General features: G+C 54.4%; 7 protein-coding genes across 7 annotated transcripts; 2 read left to right on the top strand and 5 right to left on the bottom strand.

Moving 5' to 3' along the window:
* Positions 1 to 370: 370 nt before the first annotated feature.
* On the bottom strand, positions 371 to 3,027 carry BU26DRAFT_606303 (uncharacterized protein). Its single transcript, XM_033835660.1, has 3 exons — positions 1,798 to 3,027; positions 954 to 1,743; positions 371 to 876 (listed from the first exon to the last, which is right to left on the bottom strand). The coding sequence occupies exons 1-3, from the start codon at positions 2,794 to 2,796 to the stop codon at positions 377 to 379; spliced, it is 2,289 nt and encodes a 762-aa protein (XP_033682349.1). The 5' UTR covers positions 2,797 to 3,027; the 3' UTR covers positions 371 to 376.
* Positions 3,028 to 4,182: 1,155 nt separating this feature from the next.
* BU26DRAFT_532018 (uncharacterized protein) lies at positions 4,183 to 5,409 on the bottom strand (the record flags this gene model as incomplete). The annotated part of the gene is made up of 2 exons (XM_033831071.1): positions 4,183 to 4,325; positions 4,359 to 5,409. 2 exons carry the CDS (start codon positions 5,407 to 5,409, stop codon positions 4,183 to 4,185), a joined length of 1,194 nt encoding a protein of 397 aa, XP_033682350.1.
* A 1,737-nt stretch (positions 5,410 to 7,146) lies between these two features.
* On the bottom strand, positions 7,147 to 8,601 carry BU26DRAFT_345974 (ZIP zinc/iron transport family). Its single transcript, XM_033822380.1, has one exon. The coding sequence runs from the start codon at positions 8,456 to 8,458 to the stop codon at positions 7,361 to 7,363; it is 1,098 nt and encodes a 365-aa protein (XP_033682351.1). The 5' UTR covers positions 8,459 to 8,601; the 3' UTR covers positions 7,147 to 7,360.
* BU26DRAFT_345968 (uncharacterized protein) lies at positions 8,598 to 9,266 on the top strand. Its single transcript, XM_033822379.1, has 2 exons — positions 8,598 to 8,924; positions 8,990 to 9,266. The coding sequence occupies exons 1-2, from the start codon at positions 8,737 to 8,739 to the stop codon at positions 9,135 to 9,137; spliced, it is 336 nt and encodes a 111-aa protein (XP_033682352.1). The 5' UTR covers positions 8,598 to 8,736; the 3' UTR covers positions 9,138 to 9,266.
* A 2,402-nt stretch (positions 9,267 to 11,668) lies between these two features.
* On the bottom strand, positions 11,669 to 16,155 carry BU26DRAFT_520532 (uncharacterized protein). The gene is made up of 5 exons (XM_033829307.1): positions 15,936 to 16,155; positions 15,402 to 15,879; positions 14,980 to 15,351; positions 12,493 to 14,927; positions 11,669 to 12,443 (listed from the first exon to the last, which is right to left on the bottom strand). Exons 2-5 carry the CDS (start codon positions 15,735 to 15,737, stop codon positions 12,074 to 12,076), a joined length of 3,513 nt encoding a protein of 1,170 aa, XP_033682353.1. The 5' UTR covers positions 15,738 to 15,879; positions 15,936 to 16,155; the 3' UTR covers positions 11,669 to 12,073.
* Positions 16,156 to 16,401: 246 nt separating this feature from the next.
* On the bottom strand, positions 16,402 to 17,847 carry BU26DRAFT_520533 (uncharacterized protein). The gene is made up of 3 exons (XM_033829308.1): positions 17,388 to 17,847; positions 17,169 to 17,336; positions 16,402 to 17,120 (listed from the first exon to the last, which is right to left on the bottom strand). Exons 1-3 carry the CDS (start codon positions 17,557 to 17,559, stop codon positions 16,795 to 16,797), a joined length of 666 nt encoding a protein of 221 aa, XP_033682354.1. The 5' UTR covers positions 17,560 to 17,847; the 3' UTR covers positions 16,402 to 16,794.
* A 1,050-nt stretch (positions 17,848 to 18,897) lies between these two features.
* Positions 18,898 to 19,518, top strand: BU26DRAFT_506606 (uncharacterized protein; the record flags this gene model as incomplete). Its single annotated transcript, XM_033826928.1, has 1 exon — positions 18,898 to 19,518. The coding sequence occupies one exon, from the start codon at positions 18,898 to 18,900 to the stop codon at positions 19,516 to 19,518; it is 621 nt and encodes a 206-aa protein (XP_033682355.1).
* Between the last annotated feature and the right edge of the window lie 627 nt (positions 19,519 to 20,145).

Below are 20,145 nucleotides of genomic sequence, written 5' to 3' on the forward strand. Positions count from 1 at the left end.
ATTGGTGAGCAGGGATTATTTGGCGGAGAAATTCCTCGGCAAAGCAAGGTCACGTGCACAACGAAGTACTACTCCATATCTACATCTATACAGTATTGGGAAGCAGTAAGATATTGATGGCAGAATGATATCTTGTAGGCTTCCACGCTCTCCCGTACGTAGGAGATGGTAGCTTGGCTACAAGCACAAGATACGTCCCTGACGCCCCAGCCGAATGCTCACAAACAAACATCAACGAGAGTGCGTTCATGTTGCGGCAAGGGCAGCGGGTGAGGTGTATTGATGGAGGTTACTGTAGCACGAAGAGTCGACGATTCTAATTTTGACCAATAAGAGCCATATGTACTATAGACAACCCTACAACGTCCGTCTTGCTTCATCTTTTCCGTTTCCTGCCCCCGCGAACTGAAACTGACTTGTCTTGCGCTTGTACGGGCTCACCATGATCCTTCTCTCGCTGTAGCCTCATCTCCTCTCTTTCTCTCTGCATCTGTAGCCTTATCTCTTCTCTTTCTCTCTGCATCTGTAGCCTTATCTCTTCTCTTTCTCCCTGCATCTGTAGCCTTATCTCTTCTCTTTCTCTCTGCATCTGTAGCTGCATCTCCTCCTCCTTTCGCTGCATCTCTTGCCTCAGCTTCTTCATGCCTTCCGCCGTCGCCTGCTCCCCCGGTGTTGTTCCATTTGGTGGAGGCGAAAGGCGATCTTCTGTATCAGGAAGTTGGTTGTTGGAGCCGAGAAAGTCGTATGCATTTGCTCTTTGTCTGCCTTCGCCCAACGACAAAGACTGAAGCAGCTGTTTATCGTGCGTATAGATTTCAGCTGCGAACTGGTTGGGCTCGATGACGACGTGGAAGAAGTGCGACCGGATTTTCTCATCTATGTAAGTGTTCAAGTTAGCAATCTGTTGTTGACGTGAAGTCCGAGGACGGAAGCTAAAGTAGAAGAAAACGTACCATCGATACGAGCTTTGCGAAGCGAAGATCGAGGGCAGAAGTTGAGGATGATGTAGTCGTCCATAATGCCCCAATCCTGATATCTACCATCGCTTGCGAATCGAGCGATATGCTCTGCGATCTCGCGGGTACTTCCGCACTGCAGCAGCTCGATACCCCACTTCTTATCCGAGACGTAGAAGTCAATGCGGCCATCGCTGGTGTGGGAATATTCGGACAGGATAGGGAGACAACGCAGCTCGAGGTTCAGACAGCAATACAGCTCGAATTGAAAGGCGGCTTCCGGAATTCTCCAGCCCCGATTGGACCGGGCACCTCGGCGGTTGCAGAGGGCACCTGGGCTGAATCGAGCGATGGCATTGGTGCAAGTCTCCTTGAGACTGAGATTGTTGATGGCGTCTCGTTCTGGGCGCGAGATGAGACGGCGATGGGCGACCCGACGATGGAGCGGAGATGCAAAGGTGAATTTTGTTTCTTTGCTCCCTTGTACTGGCTGTTCGGTATGCAGATAGCCCATTTTGTGACAAAACGCGAATGCGTCGTCTTTCTTCTCAGAGAGCGTGAGTCCATCCGGATGCTCAGCTACTTCCCTGAGTGCTTTTTTGATATCCGGGAGTACAAGATGGCTGTATTTGGCTAATTCGAGACGGTCTTTCACATATTCCTCACTCCGAGGTATCCAGAACCCTCTACCCCAACGAGTGAGGTAATAGATGAAACTGTATTCATCTTCGACGATCAGATTGTGGAAGAAATTTGGCGACAGCGTCCGAGGTCGATCTTTGCCATACTATTAGATTGTTAGACAGCCGTCGACAGTTCAACTTCGATGAGCACGACTTACAAGGGTGTGCGTCAAGTGTGACAGTAGCAGTCCAACCATGCCCGGATGACCATCAGTAGCACTATACAAGTACTCAATGACTCCGTCCTCGAGTTGATAGCCGTTCACAGTGGCAAAGTTCTGAATGATAAAGGATAACTCCTCTCGCCGAAAGAGCATACGGGGACCTCCATGCATAGCGCGCAGTTCTATGCGGTGCATAGAATGCATTAGTAGTGCCTGAGACTCAATTGATGGATCCTGTATGTGGGAAACACCAGCAGCCCCATAGAGGCAAACGAGCACGAAAAGAGGTTGCGACCTTGTGATATGGTGATTCTTCAACATGGACCAAAAGGCTTCGTCGTCATATGAGTCTTGAGCTTCGTCGATGAGATAAACGACTCGGGCTGCCGGATTGTAAGGGCGAATTTTGGCGTTCATTCCTCGCCAAGCGTCCCTCTCCAACTCTAGATAACCCCAGTGCGATCGAAAATTGCGCCGCTCATTTTTCTGCCAAATGAAGTTCACCGGTTCTAGATCGGACTCTTGATGGGCGATGCGATGGCCTAGTAGCTTGAGCAAGGTAGTTTTTCCGACCTGGGGCGTCGCGCGAATGACCACAACTCCGTAATGCCGTGCGCGCTGTAGAACTGTGGTGACTAGTTCTTCTCGGTTGCAGACATAGTCGACGCCGGGGTTCCAAGGATCGTGCTGATGTGGCGCATGATCGTCCATTGAGTGCGCACACTGGACGCAGCTGTCGACCAAGTTTGCAAAGACGCCTTTTTGACAGGAGCACTTTAGACAAGACCAAGAGGTTTCTGTGGAGAAGACAGGAGGAGAGTCCAGAGCCGGTTTGTCGTTGCCGGAATCCTGAGGCGGGTTGCCATCGTGAATAGCAGCTGGTTTTGTAGTCTTAACGGATTGCTGTGTCTTGGATAGCTTGGGAGCAAGCTGCGATTCTACACCCTGCGCCGAAAGAAGAAGACGGGCCTGGGACCTAGTAGTTACTGGCATATTCCACGTTTGCGCGGCCGCAGTGAAAGAATCTAGTTGAGGGAGCGCGAATCACTCTTCTCTCTAGATATAACAGCATCTCTTTATTGTTCTGTAAGAGCTTGTGGACAAAGAAGCCCAAGGTCGGGCCGGATTTAGTGCTGTGTATAATTATGGGTTTGCGACAAAAGAATGCATAATTGTTAGACTAAGACAAAGAGATATTGCGAGACACACGAATGCCAAGGTCCGAGGATGTGTGGATGAGATGGGTGAGCAGGGATCTATCGTATGCATAAATCCGTGGAAATCTTGGCGGCTTCCTCACGATTTTGCGCGCGCCGTGGAAAATCAACTTCTTTAAACTCTGATATTTTTATTTCAAATTTTGAAGGAGAATTCTCCAAGTTATAAAGAAGAGTTTTTGCAATTTTCAAGAGAATCCTTCAAAGCGTTAAAGAGAAATTCAAAGAAATGAAGAAACCTTCATGAAGGATGCACAAAACACCACCCCTCAGATTCTCTTCAAAATTTGAAGGATCATTCTTCAATATATGAAGAGGAGTTCTTCAAAATTTAAAGAAAAAAAATCTCGTTATTAAAGAGAGAATGCGAAGTTTCTTACGCTTGCGTATTTTCTCTTCAAAATTCGAAGGACTCTCCTTCGTAACTTGAAGAGCAATCCCTCAAATTTTGAAGAGAATTCTTCAAAGCGTGGAAGAGAAATTTGCAGACAAAGGCGTCTTTTCTTGAAAATGAGGGGCGCTCCGCGCGCGCGAAATTCTTTGGTTGAGAAATTCGTCCGCAAAGCAAGGTCACGTGAGCAGCAAAAATACGAGTACATAGGTATAGGAGGAAGTAGTAGCTTCTTTTCTTTTAACAATGGAATGCTATTTGCTTATTCATTCGAGCTTTCGCGTGTGTAAGGAAGAGAAGATTAGCTATCAGCCAAAGAGCGGCCATTCGACATTCAATCAGCACATCCATTCAAGTTCTGAACATTCCATTGCTTGCTATTGGTGTCAATAACATCTCAGCAGCCCATAAGCAGGGTGCTTGTGATATCTCCAGCATCGAACGCCGAAGCCCCGATGACCTCAGAAAGCCGCCATGCCGTACTATGCTGCCAAAACGCCATGATGTATGCAGGGGTATACCGTTGCCCATGACCAGTCCAGTTCCGCCCAATGCACCGATGCTATGCACATGTGTATAGAAACCCAATCACCGAACCACCCTCACCACCTTTGTACTCCCATGCCATGCTATGCTCCAAGCTCTTATGACACCGAGTCTCAATGGCCTGCCAGTGAGAGAATGCAATTAGCTCTATACTCGTGCGCTATGCAGGAAAACAAATGCTAGAACATGCAAAAAAATACAAGTGCAGAAATGCAAACGCAAAGTTCAGTCGCGTATGAACCTACCCCGGAACTTGACGCCGTGACGCGCCATGTGCGCAGCACGGGGAGTGACTTGTGAAGCGACGGCCGGAGCGGTAACCGTGACGACCACGGTATCAGTCACAGTCACGACACTGTCGTCGCCAGCTGGGGTTTGGGTTGGGCGCTGGCGGTGTGGACGGTCGGTCAAGGTGGGGATGTTCGGGGTCGCAGACGAGTTGCCAGACGGAGCTCTCGCCAACGTCGTCTGAGCCGGTGGCGGAGCAGCGGTGCCTGATGGTGCGCCAGTTGCGGTCGGCGTTGCGTTGAAGACGGGGCCGACTTCGCCCTCGACGACGTCCGTCATAAGAGCAGTGCGCGACGCGAAGTCGGAGACCGCGATGGACATGGCGTCCTGCTGAGGCCCAAGAGCGAAGTCAGCCTCGGCTTGCGCATTGGCAACGGTGTCGACGACGTCGACGTCAATGCAAGTGGTGTAGTACTGGTCAATACCGTCTGGAAGCCCAGGGTCGACACCTGGCGAGGTGTTCCACTGCCAGACCCAGTAAATCGTGTAGGGCTTCCCGGTCTGGGTGTCTTTGGGAACGGCGGCGTTGCTCTCACAAAAGAGAGGGTAGTTACCTGGGCCGTCGGAGACCTGGCCCATGGCGAAGTTCGGATCCGACTTCTGACGGGCAAGCGAGATGGGAGAATCGTTCTTTTCGTAACAGCGCCCATCGTCATAGTCATTCATGTTCAGAAGGACGCCGCGCTTGTCGCCGCCTTGCCCGTCCTGCGTCCACCGGAGAACATCCACGAGGTTCTCGTCCTCCTTTGGCTGTGTGGTGCCGTAGACAAAGACCGTGCCGCCCTTCTCGGGCTTGCCCTGTTGGTTGTCGGGCAACGAGACGTGGCCATTTTCCATGTACCGCATCGCGATGAACTTGCCGGGAACGGCTTGCAGGCGGGGGTACTTCTCCTGGGACTGCTTCTGTTGTCGCTGGCTTGGGTGGCAGAGCGGGGTGCTCTCGTTGATGTAGGGGCTACCGGAGGTAGTCTCGGGAAGCAGCCAGTTCATGGAGAAGCCGTCGAACCCAGGGTCCGTCTTCGAGACCATGCCGCGAGGATAACCGTACTCGCCGACGTACTGACCTTGGTCGTTAATATTCCGTAGCTGCTCGATCCAGGTGTGGCCGGCAGCGAGCGGGGCGACGCCCAGTGCGGCGATGGCTGCGGTGAGGACGCCACGCATGTTTCTTTGTTTCGTGGATGTGTTATAACAGTCGTGTACTTGGCCTGCCAAGTTGAGGTTCTGTCGTGAAAGAATGTCGAAAGCCGGTAGCTGCGTACAAGTGCGTGTTGCTGAAGCTGCGCGCAGTTGCTGTGGAGACGTAGGTATGGTAGAAAAGGAGTTTTCGAGAAGAAAAATATAAATGAGCGGTAGAAGTAGAAGCTGAACTGTTGACTTGGCAACTTTCCCTTGAGCACAATGTCAATGGGCAACACGTGATTAACCCTTCACCAGGAAGTCACAAAGCTATTGTTCAATTGAACAATGGCGGCGCATTCCTTTGTTGCCCGCAACCACGCGCAAAAGAAGCGAAGGGAATGGAGAGACGACAGCGAGCAGGCGACGTGAATGCCCGAGTGTAGCACCAGGGTGTCCGCCTTTTATTAAAGCGGGTGAATGGTGGTGAGACAAACGCTGCGAGCGTTGGAAATTCTCCGTCACCCGAAGTGGAAGAGCAGATGGGAGCCAATCAAGAGACTCAGGCCAGAGACATCGAAACGGGACGCCACCACGCGCTCCCGCATTTAAGCTTTTGAGCCTGATGTGTGGTGTTGGATCTGCGTTTCAACGGGGAATACTGGACCTACACTGTAGCCGCCTGCACGGCGTCCCGAGCCCGAAGCGTCTACGCCGTGTACCTGCAGGCCCGCCCCGCGACGATACCTATCGATAAGAGGGCGAGCCTAAAATCGGAAATGAGGGCGGTGTTTGCGCAGAGACAGCGGGAGGACAGCGCTTCAACCGCGTAGAACGAGCCCGGCACGATAGCAGGACAACCTCAGGCTGCCCCCTCGCGGGATCACGGCAACTAGGCATCACCTAGAGTGCTCCAGATGCGCCTACCGGGTCGTGGGATAGCTTGCGACGCTCTGAACGGCAGGCTCTCCTGGAATCCTGGAATCCTGGAGCAGTCGGCATCGCGACAATTCTGATGGACGACAGCGCGAATGCTGTGGACGCGTTGCTGTCGGCGCACCGATGGCGAGCAAACTTGTACACTGGCGACACGACGACGCAGCGAAGACGTGAGAAGAGCAGACGTGCAGCACGCGACGACAGGCGATGGTGCGCCGATGCGGCGCTTGGAGAGAAGCAGAGATGGGATGAAGTGGGCGTGGTTGACCCGCCGAGGCTGGTGTTTCACGTCAAAGCGCAAGCGGGCATCTATTGGCGGCGGCTATGCCTGCCTCGTCCAACTCAACCGAGCGCATTCGATTGGCGCGCATCGCATGAAAGCGAATGCTTGCCACCTGTGTGCGGGTCCAGCCCTGCCCGCTTTGACGCCCATCGAGTTCCTGGATTTGGCGGCAAGGAGATCATTCATGCCGACAGCTCACTCACATCCGTGTGCCGAACTGGTGGTGGTGATCTGGAATTCGAGTCATGCTCCCTCTCTCCCCACCAAAGAGTTTATCTGTTTCGACTACCCGTTGACAGGTGGCGACAGGGCATTCTGGACCGGTGATTCAAGTTCTGCAGCCTAGATGTGTGATGGCGACGAACGCGCACGCATCCCCTCCGTGACTCGGAAATGAGGTGCTTCCAGGACAGTGATCTGAGCTTTCCTGTGTGACATGCTTGGAGGTGTGAAGTGACTGCGAATTCTCCTTGCGACGTGACGAACGGATGTTGACCATGGTTCACTTATGTCCGGCAAAATACGCAGTCGGGGGAGTGATATGTTCCAAGGTTACGCCTGTCCCCGAGCGTGCGCTGAACGGTACTGCACTGTGAAGGTGGAAGAAAAGTTGCCGAGGCGGAGCGCAACCTCTCGATGATGGATTGTACAGGCGCCGAAGCACTTCATCCGTTTCGGACTGTATCCCCTGAAAGGCATGCGCGCCGAAATGCGACCGTACCGCGGACTAGACTCTGCGTACCGTACATGTCTCGCTCCAGCAAGTCCCGCCATTCAAGCCCACTTTCCCAGCAGCGCCATGATCCCCGTCCCGAGCAGCAAACAAATAATCTTGAAAGTAAGCTTCTTCCCATCCCTCGCATTGCGCAGGTTGAAGAGGAAATCCCTAGCCAGCAGCTCAACCAAACCCGTGTAGATCAGAATACCCGCTGAAATCGAGTCCAGCACCCCAGAAACCACGTTCGCCGTGAAGCTGCCGGGGTTATACGTCGTCCTCACTCCAAGCCCAACCGCTATGGAGACAGGAGTGGTAAATCCGTAGGCGATGCACAGAGCGGACGGCATCCATCGGTAGTGCCTAGGGAAGCTGATGGCAGAGAGTCGCGCGCCGATTCCTAGGCCTTCGAAGGACTGGTGGAAAACGAGGACGGGGTAGAGGACCGAGAACTCGTCGCCCACGACGCCGAGATTCAGCCCGATGATAACCGAGTGAAAAATGATGCCGAATTCGAGGATTAGGAAGGCGGCGAGTTGTTGCTGGAAAGCGATTTTCTCCATCCTTTCACCCAGCTCCTCTTGGATCGCCGCCTGCTCAAGGTCATCCTTACCGCCCATCGCGTCGGGGCGGCTAGCCGTCGTAACGGGGACCACGGTTCCCCTCGCGTTCGCGGTGATAAGTTGCTCGATGTTCTCATGATCGCTGACGCCGTACTTCATCTCCACATATCGTTCAGCCGCGAGATCGACGAGGAAGATCACCATGACGGATGTGAGAACAAGTGCCGGACACCACGTGTACCCTACCCAACCCTCGGTCATTCCAACGCAAGACGCGGGACCGATCGCTTCGTACGCAGGATCCAGAAGATGGATGAAAGCCGTGGCAATGATTACGCCGGCGCCAAAGTAACGCGAGAACTGGTAGACGCTGAGGGGAATACGGAGGCGAGGAGCCCGTGTAGCGACCACGGGAAAGAAGGTAAACGCGGTGGAGACAAAGAGAATGACGAATATGGAGGAGATCCTGGCCCCTATGTTGCCATTGTATTCGTTTTCTTCGCCGTTAACATAGCATATGAGCTGTCGAAGATCAAAACCCGGATCGGTAAGATTCACGTGGGTTGGGTCGAAGGCCAAATCGGTAGAAGCCATGATGGATCCTAAGATGAAAGGTTATATGCACCGATGGGCGCATCAAATAGAGAAGAAGAGACCTCGATGTTCGGCATAAGGGTCGCATGCCCAGATTTATATGTGTTGATGGAATTCGAAGATGTAAGAAAGATGAGCACCTTGATGACAAGCCGAAGTTGAGGCGGGCAGGCGAGGATTAGTTAGAGAAGACGGACCACTCATGGAAGAGTAGGAACGTCTTTCGACAATAAGGTGCTCGGTCTACGTTCTGTTCTTCCCGTAGGATCGTGATAGTGATGCCGACTTACCGACCTCGGTCTGCTCGTACCCCCAAAACATGCGAAGGGGGTATCCTCGCCTTGGGGATCGTTATCACCCTCTTTGATTTCAAGACAATGCTCTCAAGCAGATTCTTCCTGCCCGTGGTCCTCTTCCATGGTCCCGCTGTCGGTGATGTGCGAATGCACGTCCTACCGCCAAAAGCATGCATCAGTGAGTTCTGAAGACCTCCACAATTTGATGCACCACACAGTGGAGTTTGTGACCTACCTGCGCACCGCCTACCCATACCCACGCTGTTCTTGAGCTCAGGAGAATCGAAGACCACGTCGGGGAGTCTCCCAAGGCCGACGCTCTTCGGGCCGTAACGATTCTAGCGAGGAAGCTGTCCTCAAGTCAGCATTGGTTGGGGAGGTAGATTATCGGAAAGATAATAGAGCAAAAACTATGTCGGATGGAGGATAGGGGATGCTCTTGTAGATGGATCGAGAGCTGAAGCGAAGCAAAGTATGCAAGGACTCCAAAAAGGTCGGCCTCGCATTTAAAGTCCACGTGTGTCAAAGAGCGCTAGTCTTCATTAGGACTGGCGGTTGGCCGACACCCCCAGCTCCCAAACTTCCCCGCATGACACCTCAACACCATCGCATATCCTACCACGTCTTTGCATCTTCAGCCCGCTCTCGGAGCTTCAAACGCTTGTCAGATAAAAGCTGGAACGCTATCATTAGCCTCGTCGCAGACAAACATACCAGTTGACGTCTACCTCGTCAACAAACGTGATGAGCCGCTTCTCCACCTCGCTGCTTCAGCACCGTCCTTGAAGAGAAGATGCAGCAAGGAAGCCGTATGCTAACATCCAAAACAAGGGGCTATACCGGCCGGTTCCGTCGCCTTGCAGTTGTGATCGTTCAGCGCGTTCAGGTTCCAACGCTCAGTGGCTGAGGCTTGCGCACAAAACTTCTATCGTCAAACTGCGTTTTCTTTCGTTCTCGTCCCCGTTCTCAGCCCTATCACTGCCATGGGAAGTTTTCATCCGGACTCTCTCATTTGCTATCGGGGCAAAGAGTGGTAAGGCTTTGCTAACCGATTACCGCACTCGTCGGGGGGATGCGGACAATGACCCGTGGCTTCGGGACTATCCTTCCAGCAAAGTTGCACCTTCACGAATTGTCTTGGATACCAATACCTGAGTCCTTTCCCACCGATGTTGCAGGGCAGATTCATCTTCCTTTCCACGCCGTTTTCCAGTCGTTTGCGCCAGACGCTCAGTCCCGAACTGCTGGCACGCATTGGCCAGCTATGTCCTCAGGCATCCATACATTTCCTTCTATCGGCGTCAATACGGGTGTAGCGTAGCGCCCCAGCAGTCTCTTTTCACGTGTTAATGCTTCCAACTTCAGTTGCCTTGCCAGCATTTCCCACATCGACCCACCAGCGTTCGCTCCGCCGACACGCATGGAAGAACAACAGCAACACTATCCAAAAGGTGGATGCACTAACAGCTTTTTAAAGACGCCCCGGAATCCCCTTTCAAATGTTTCTTTCGGTAGGGATCATCCTTCATCCTCCTCCGTCACGACTACAGCGGATTTTCGTACCTGATCAGCGCCAAACCTCTATTTATCAAACCATCATTGCGATAAGTATCAGCTTCTCCTATACTTTCAGCAAGCATCTCCACCAGCATGTGCAGCGATACAGTCACCACATATGCCTACTGCGGCCACAAGTATTACCAATACGGGCAGTTCAACTCCCAATGCCGCAACCAGCTCAATCGCATCAACGATCCATATTGGCTCAACCAGCCAGGAATCCCCTTCCAGGCATGTCCAGCCAGAGCCATAACGCAGCCTGACTACTGCCCGTCTTGCAAATGTGCGCGCAACAACAGCTACATGCAACAGCAAGGATGGACGTTTAGAGGGTTCGCTGGAGGGTATCCCAGGTGGACGTGACGGATAATGAGGAGCGCTGGGTGCGATGTGGAGGACGCTCTTTGCCTGCGGTATTTTTCTACTTGCATCGTCCAAATTTGGTCATTTATGACACTCCGTCAGTCGTTGACGCGGGGTCGCGAGCTCGTCGTCGCCTCTCTACCAGTCATTTCAGAAAGTCCTCTTCTGTGTAATAGACCAACGACCAATACACCCCCGTCTATCCAGCCGATCTCCTCTTCTTCTTTTTTGTGGCGCGTCTAGGCGTGGGTGAGCTACCGCGGAAGGTGTAATTCCATTCTGTTCCTCGACCTGCGGACGTCAGTCTTCCCGTCAAATGAGGGAGGCAGCGGCGATACACCACCAGATCCCCGCGGCGCCCGCAACGCCCTCACGTCGTTACGTGGTTCGCGACCATGCATCTTCCCGTAGCACCACGACCTCCCCCGCTCCGCGCACCAACCACTTCAGCGCCCATCGTTCTCCACGAAGTCCCACTTCCACCCACCGTCGCTCCCGATTCCCGACACACGCACACCCAGCGCAATCTCGTAGATCCCAACCGGGACTTCCTCCCGCGCTACCCCTGAACCCAACGACTCTCCACCAGCAGAAGCCCCGCCCTGTCGTAAGATGCTCGCTCCCACGCAGAGTCTAGAGTACCATGGCCGGCGGGGGAATTTCACAGTCCTGGCATTGAGGCTAGGAAAGCGCAGGCCTGTCTGTCGTGTTGCGTGTACAGTACAAGATTACTCTCCGCCTGAGCGATCGACGATGCCAGCCAGGAGCCAGCGAACAGGCGCCGATCTAGGAAACACGAGGAGTAGTTTGGAAGGGGGCGCACGGCACGCCCATGTAGTCAATCGCCGGTTCAGAGCGTTATCAGATAGATACTCCGAGCAGAGCATCCTTCATGCCACGAAACCTTGAATACAAATGCGAAGGGCTCACAACCTCGCGTAGCGTGCATAGACATATCAGCGCAGGCTATTCAACAGCAGCAGGTGTACATGTGCAAAGAGGTCTTGATATTCCAATATCTATAAGGTGGAAGCTAAAACGCCCGTATATGCAAATGCAGTATATATGCTTCTAAGCCCGCTCTTCTTTCTACCGAAGCGCCCCGTGCTAATTACTATCTGTCTCTTTTTCAAGATACCCCTGCCCCTTGCGGTAGGCAATTCTCCAGATTCAAGAGCGAACTATAATCCGTGCTTTCGTATGCGCCTGCGAAGGTCTCCAGGGAGGTTGCTACATGCGTCTTTATTCGGAGAATGCCCACACCGTGAGGGCCTGCGCCCCACCAACACCATGCCCCAAACGCTTACTACATAGAAAGTCGAGCGAGCGATCAAAATGACAGGGTATAGTATTATGCTTTCTTTTCTCAGACTCCTAGAGTATACAGCCCACAAGTTCACCGCCTCGGCAATGGTCCACTCGATGAAGCCGTCAACGCACTAGTAACGGGTGTTTGTGCGCCTATGGGAGTCTGTGGAGCAGGTGTTGGAGCCCGGCTAGGCACATTGCTCCTGTTATGCGCCATGTGCGCTCTGACGAGATGGCCAGCACACAGCGCAGCGTTGAGCGACAGCTCTCCAGCAAGGACGCCAGCGGCGATTACGCAAGCGAGTTGCCTGGCGTTGTCGCCGGGAGAGGTAGGATGGGCTCCACGCACGCCAAGGAGGTCAAGCATCGCGGATTGGGGTTCGAGAATGGTGCCGCCGCCGATTGTGCCGACTTCTATCGAGGGCATAGACACGGAGATCTGGAGGTTGCCATTGACGCTACCGACAGTTAGCATGTGCTGCCATGGTCTGTGAGAGGCGGACTTACTTATTCATGATAGTGATACAGTTGGCGGACTCGACGACCTGCGCAGGATCCTGTCCGGTGGCGAGGAACATGGCCGCAACAATATTGGCAGCATGAGCATTGAAGCCACCCATAGCTCCCGCCATAGCCGAGCCGATGAAGTTCTTCGAGATGTTCATTTGCACCAGCTCCTCGACGTCGCACTTGAGGACCGACTTCACCACATTTCCAGGGATAACAGCCTCCGCCACGACGCCTTTGCCTCTGCCGTCAATCCAGTTGATAGCTGCTGCCTTCTTGTCGGTGCAGTAGTTTCCGGAGACGGTGACGACGTTCATATCTTCGAAGCCGCAGTCATTGGCCATGACGGTCAACGCATGCTCCACGCCCTTCGAAATCATGTTCATGCCCATGGCGTCACCAGTCGTGGTCTTGAAGCGCACGTAAAGATTCGTACCGGCAATAGCTGTCTTCATCGACTGTAATCTGGCGAATCGAGATGTCGAATTGAAGGCGTTCTTCATGACGCGCTGACCTTCCTCAGAGTCAAGCCAGATCTTAGCGGCACCTGCGCGGGCAAGACTAGTGAACCCAATGCAAGGTCCTCGGGTCATGCCGTCGGCCGTCACGACTGTTGTCACGCCCCCACCGGCGTTGATAGCTTTCGCGCCGCGGGAGGTGGAGGCGACCAGCACACCCTCAGTAGTAGCCATGGGGAGGAAGTAGTTCTGACCATCGACCATAATAGGTCCAGCGACACCGAGAGGAAGAGGTAGATAGCCAATGACATTTTCACAGCAGGCACCGTGAACAAGGTCGTAGTTGTAGTCCTTGTAAGGCAGCAGAGAGTGCTCGAGCAGAGTAGACGTCTCGCGGGTTGCGTGTGTCCGAGAAACAAGGCCACGTCGAATTTTGACAGCGCGAGTCTTGTCTCCTAATGTCTTTTCCAGAGCGTAACCTGGAAGCTTCCCCTTCAAAGCCAGCTCGATCAGCTCCTCGTCCGTAAGAGCTGGCGCACGTTTATCCTTAAGCGCATGCTCCAAGAACGCCATCGGCCGATTTGGTTGCTTCTGCTCCTCTTCGCTTGGTGCCATTTGGGTCTCAGGTTGGATTATTTGTGGTTGCGCCAGATGCTGGTGTGGGACGATTTGTGTGAGTGGCTGAAGCGTACCTCGGCCGGCTTGCTGTTCAGGGCCGGGAGTAATGGGAGGAGATGGCATATGTTGATGCGAGATTCCCATGGCCGGCGTAGGTGGCGCCCCATCCTGAATTTCGGAAGCAGTAGGAGGCTCAAGTGGCTGATGCGGCTCCTTGATCGTCCAGCGAGCAGCATTGAAGAGATAACCGTTCAGAACGACGCTCATAACCAACGCCGCAATGATCCACTTGCTCAAAAACGGGTCCTCCAAGCTCTTGAGGACGCCGTCCACGAAATGGGTGCTGATGTTGTTACCGAAAGGTGAGTCGGGTTCCATGACAGGGGGCTTCGCGTAGTGCACTGACGGATATTCCAGCTCGTACTTGATAGGCATCAAGACAGTGACAATCGTTGAGGTCGCGGCATTCTTAGCCTGTTGGTAGATGGCATCCAACCCGCTTCCAGCGACCTTGAAAGGATCAAGTGGAGGTGCCGCGCCAACCCCCGAGATACGGGAGGCTTTGGGCGAAGTAAGGCCGAATCGCAGCGTCGCCAGGTTCAACACATTGACCAGAATGAATCCCGCGACCATCACGACCTTGAACTTAGGGACAGTGATTTTCTTGCCCAACACGGTAGCCGTTGACGAACGAGACTGGACATCGCTGTTGCTCGGCCAGTCGTTGCTCGCCGCCACACTCTCTGCGACCTTGCGGTCCACGCCGTCATCCTCCAAAGCTCTCCGTAGCGCGACATGACGTTTTATGCGGTTGATCTCCAGCTTGATGGTGAGGATGGCTGTGTAGAATGTCAGGAGCATGAGAGAGTCGAAGAGCAAAATCCAGGCGCCCAAGAAGCAGAATTGTCGCAATCCCCCTTGGATGCCAGACATGGCACCTGCTACAAGAATCAGGATTTCGAAAAAGTAGTCCCGAACGATCTCGAAACCCGTCTGCTTGATGGCGGTTTGCACGGCAGTCTGGATAGTGAGCGGTTCACCTCTGGTTTCCTCGGCAGCCCGTCGCGCATCCAGCGAGGCAGAAAGGACGGCCTTAGTCAAGACGATGGGCTTTTCAAATCCTATTATGACGACGAGGAAGGGCAGACCCTCGGAAAGCAAAACCATGTTGATCGGAACGCCGAGATGGACGGTGACTGCGAGCGCGAACAGGAAAGCGAAAGCCGACTGGAGCAATACGGCGGTCGCAAGCCAAAAGTTGGATCCGAGCCGCCTCATAGCGAGGAACAGCGAGACGAAGGTCAGATGCATAGCAAGGTAGCCCATGGCCATTATGATGATGTCGCCAGTGTCCGCATTCTGTCACGTGTTAGTGGACATGCCCCTAGCCCATGCACGTGAGGGGCCGCACCTTGAGGAGATCGACGAACGAGGTCCAGGACTCTCGCGCCCAGCTGCGGACGCCACCGGGTGCATTCCCGCTTTTAGCGGCTTTCATGATCCACTTCTTCTCCTCGTGGGTGCCTTCTTCTTGCGAACCATGGGACTCTGACGCATCCTCGGGCGCGGAGATCTCCCGCATGACCGTGAGGAAGTCGGCCGCTTCGGCGAAGGGGATGCAATAAGCCAATGACGTGTCGTGCGAAATCGCAGAAAGCGAGGTCGAAGAGCTAGGGAGAAGCTTGGCTGAGACGTTGCTGGGGACTGCGTTTTGGGACGGGGCCGAATTGATGGCGCTCGACTCGGGGAACACCAGCGTTACTAGAGCGACCTCGTGGGCTGTCTAGCCTCCAGTTAGAGACCTCTTCATCCGCCATACATTTCTTGACATACCTGCCCAACTTGCGGTGTTGCTCTATCCTCTTCGACCTCCCATTTCCACGCTGTCTCTTCTCCAACCCTCAGTCGCTTGCTGCCTGCCAACAGGGTCGCAAAGTCCACGCTCCCGGCCGCCGTGTCCGTAGTCCGCTCCAGCAGCCCCTTGTCAAGGACGCCCAAGTACGAGTAGCTTGCCAGGAACGCGATTGTGACGATGGTGTGTATTGGATGGGTGCATGCCTTCTTCGCAATGGAGAGTAGGATCGGGGAGACACCGCGGTCGAACCAGCCGGGACGCGCGTTTTGAGCTCCGCTGGCGCCCTGCCAGCGGCTTGTGAGGAATCCAAACATGGTGTCTGCGCCGAAGTTGATTCAGCGAGGAGGATGGCGGCGCTCAGAGGGTTTTGGGCATGGGGTGACGCGGTGGGGTGGCTGTGCCGCCGTTCTATAAACGACAGATCTCGAACCTTGGAATATGGGGGCGAGGATTACGCTGCCCCGCAGAGCTGTCAGTACTGCATGTAAACAGGAGAGGCAATTGCGGCATACCTCACGCTTCAACGGAGCGGGTGCCCGGCGACGGATGGCGAGTGCTCCGGCGAGCGGAGAGGTCCGAGAGTCGGAGCGACGCAATTGACAGCGCAGCGCACGCCTGGGGAATGGCGGAGAGGAGGGAGGGAGACCAGCGGAGGGAATTGGGCGCGGAGGCAGGTGTCAAAGTGCTGCCGTCCGCCTGCGGGCTCCTCGATGCCCCTGCCGTGGGTGCGTGCGTCGCTTCCGCGACGAAACTTTTTGGGCTGGGCTATCGCGAACGAGGACAAGGATGCCGCTTCACCGCTTTGTGTCCCGCGCAGCGACACCACCCATTCGCCGGATAACAAAGAATTGGCGAGCGTGTATGCGCCTACTATTGTTCTTTTCGCACGCGCTGCAGCAGAAGGATGTGTGGGCGCTGCATCTGACTTTTTTGAGCAAAGACGAAAGAAATCGGCCGTTGACTTGGCTCAGCAGCCGCGGCTCTTCTGCGCCACACCCCAAACGCCACTTGTGGCGGACTCCAGATCCCAGATTCCATCCGCGGTGCCGAGCAAAATGTTGGAAAATCATGACATCGATTGTAACTGTTGGCCCAATCAAACTGCCGTTGCCCTGATCATCAGGAGAAATTGGCGATTTATTCGCCTGCGCTACGTCGAGGGGCATCCTTCTGCACCGTCTGCGAATATGCAGACTCCCAGCAACATTATTCATCCTGATAACCAGCTACCAAGACCGGTTTGTTTCCCCTCTGTATGCGCCAGAATCCAGTCTTGTGCAGTCCGAGAGCAAGGAATCTATACATTACCATGTCTATAGCGCCTGTTCTATACCCTACTATACCCTAGTTGCTGCGGCCATTAACGTCGCTCTATGGGAACTTCGCAGTCATTGGAACATCGCCGTTTGTAATCTCCTTGATGAACTCAGGATCCGGATCGTACAACATGACATGGAAGTGCTCTACAGCATGTACGCTCTTCAGGCTCTTCCAGTTCTTGAACCACGCAACGTTCGCGGGCCGCATCTTCGTGCAGAAGGTCCTCGCGACGAAGTCATCGATCTGTCGGTGCGATTCTGGAGTCGATAGGCCGGTCACTGCGTCTTCATCCAGCTCGAACTTGGTCCAGACGACGAGGTGGATGATGTTGGGATCGATGCCGTACGGCCAGTCATTGTACAAGATCTTGATGTCGTCTGCTAGGTGTTAGTTCTGTAGCTGCCGGTTCGCGAAGACGCCATTACCGTCGCATTCGAAGGGTTGGCCTTTCGGAGCCATGGTCTTCCACTGCAGCCGCTCGTTCACGATGAAGTTCATGATGCTGCCATACTCCTTGACCAGTCGATGGGTGAACTGCCGATACCTCCGCAGCTCGGAAGGCACCCTGTGAAACTTGTCGACGCGATTGATGCCTGCACATCTCGTCAACTGACGAACACTGTACGCATTACCTGCAGCCGTACTAATCAGATGTCTGACCTCCTCCCAACCCAATTTCTTGTACTGTGAGTCCGGCGTACCGATGATACTCTTGTCCTTCTCGCCGCACTCCTTCAGAAAGTCGGGACACTCAGCTGGCCATTGATCTCGCGGGACGTTGACGAGCCAGAACGGCAGCGGCTCCTCGTGCGGCATCTCAAACGCACAAATATAGATCGCCGTGGGACCTGTCGTCGGAGATTGGGGCAGGGGTGAGAGGACGAGCTTCAAGGAACTTCAAGGAGGAAAATTAGATGCAGCGGCGACGGCCGGATTGAGGGCTGTGCGATTAGCAGTGGCTGACATAGTTAGCGGCACAACTGTTTCAACAAAAGGTGGCAGCAGTGGTCGATGTCTGCATGCGCTATCCTCAATAATGCTCTGCATCTGTGCCTTTGCTGTCCCAACGTGCTCGAAAGGCGGTGACAGAGCCATGACTGCAGCTGCCTCGTGCCTTCCGCCGCCACAGGCAGCTCCCGCCTTTTGTACTTCAGCTCTCGCCGCCCGGCATATTGCCTAGGTAGCCACCCCTTGCCCCTCAGCAGTTCAATATACCTACCGGTACCTATCTAGGTATGCCAGCACCGCATTCGCATCTCAATCTCAGACTCCACGTTTCCTGTTTCAATCCGGCTCCCTCCCAGTCCAGCAATTTCGGCGGTTTCTCCCCGCCGCTCGTGCAGCGATGTTTGGCAGGGATAGCCAACGCCGCCCGGGGCGGTTCCTGCCGCTGATTGGCGCGTTTCCGCAGGTGAAGGGTGGGCCGGGCCACCGCGCAGAAAACGTCTCGTGGACCCAGACACCATCGACACCACCAGACTGTTACCCAATATCGCTGCGTGAATGGTGCCGCAGGTGAATTGTCTGAATGCCGGCCCATGCAAATTTAGAGGATCATGAATGGGGAACCGCTGCCTTTTCGATAGGGGCTTAATAAGTATAATGTTTTCCCGGGTTCTTTCCTTTCCACTTCCCTTCCCACCGCTCCTTCCGCCACTTTACTTCGAACGAAACGCGCCTTGACGGGCTGCTCTCTCTCTCTCTCTCTTCTACCGACTGCTGTCATTCCTTTGGCTTCCTGCCGTTTCATCAACTTCCAAACATTGTCGATCTTTCGCGGGGTACACACTGCTTCATTCCACGGCGTGCAACTCAACCGAGAATCCTCATTCCGCCTTCACCAATCCACTTCTCCGACGGCAACTTTGGAGTTTCGAGTGTCACCTTACACACATCACATCTTACATTCCAATTGACGACACATACCCCGTGCGGAGTACCACCCAGACTTCACGAGGGCTATTTGTGGACACCGCTCCCGTCACGAGCTCGCTGTGCAAAGCCACACACGTTTGTTTCGTTCGAGGCTAGGAGAATTCAACGGACTCGTTCTAAATCCAGATCGTTCTCTCAGCTTCTGAAACACCCCCACAGCGACCGAGCTGTGCTCGACGAATACGAGTCCTACGAAAGCGGCCGAGACTAGGCGGAAAAATGGCCACGGTCCGGGATCCCATGTTCTGGAAGCGCTTCAGCGTCGCAGTGCATCAAGAAGAAGCAGCGAAGGAGGAACAGGCGAGTCGACCGGAGCTTAAACACTCGTACGTCAACTCCCTTTCCACGTCAGAACTCCCATCGCCCATCGCAACACCCACATCACAATCGCACCTTTCGCCTGCCTTCGGCTCTTTTCAACCACAACCTTTATCACCGGTCGCCATGCGTCCTCTTTCTCCGGAGACAGCCGCACTCGCGCAGCCCACGGCACCCGCGACACCCACAACACCTAGGCGCCTCACAAAATCCCCGTCCGTAAAAGCAAAACCGAGGCAGCCGAAATCGCCGCGCAGACCCTCGCTCGCACACAACCCCTTCGCACGGCACCACAACTCGTCCCAGTTAACACTCGGCTTGTCCGGCCGCCCGCAATCGCGCTTCAAGTTCTGGACTTCGGTGACCGCTGACCCGTCAAACAGAGACTCATGGCTCGAAAGCCAGCGGAAGAAGAAGCGGCAGAGGACATATATGTGCTGGGCGTTCTGGCTGTGCTTTTTCGCGCTTGTCGCGGGAGTCGTGGTCTGTGTCCTGCTGCTGAAGGCAAAGAAGATTATATGAACCCTGGGAGGCGCGAGAGGGACGAGGGCATCAAGAACATGCATGGGCGGCGTAATGAACTGGTAATTTCTGGGACATGGTCAGGCTCGCCGTTCCAAAACGACTGCTGCCGCCGCTTGAAGCGAGCGGCATGATGGGATAGAGGGAGGGCTTTCGTTGTACATTCTGCACATATGATACCACCACCGCCGCTGCCGAGCAGGCAAAACATCTTTTAGCTTGCAAATCACTCCAATTACATCTGGAAGAGCAATCCGCTTTCAAATCGTGGCACACCCCTCGAACTCCCCGCTAACTTGCATGAGATCTCCTCGGCAACAAGGGCTCCAGCTTCACCCTTCCTACTCTACTTCCTCTCATGCGCGAAGCCGGGAGAAGGCATGATGGAAGAGGCGTAGGCACCATTGCCCGGGCTCAGCAGGTCCAGGTCCACCGCTAATCCCATTACGATTCCTCCGGGTCGCTCCTCCGAGAAAGCATATACAGCCGCTCCCGCCCCGAATCACCGAACGGTCTTCTTCCCTACGCCGCCAACCATGGCACCCACTATATTCCAGCCTGGAGAAAGGGGCTTACCTATGCTCGGTAGGTAGTGCTGCCACCAGTAGCTGTCGCGAACCAGCCATA

Source organism: Trematosphaeria pertusa (assembly GCF_010094035.1).
Source record: "Trematosphaeria pertusa strain CBS 122368 unplaced genomic scaffold BU26scaffold_9, whole genome shotgun sequence".
NCBI classification, from domain to species: Eukaryota; Fungi; Ascomycota; class Dothideomycetes; order Pleosporales; family Trematosphaeriaceae; genus Trematosphaeria; species Trematosphaeria pertusa.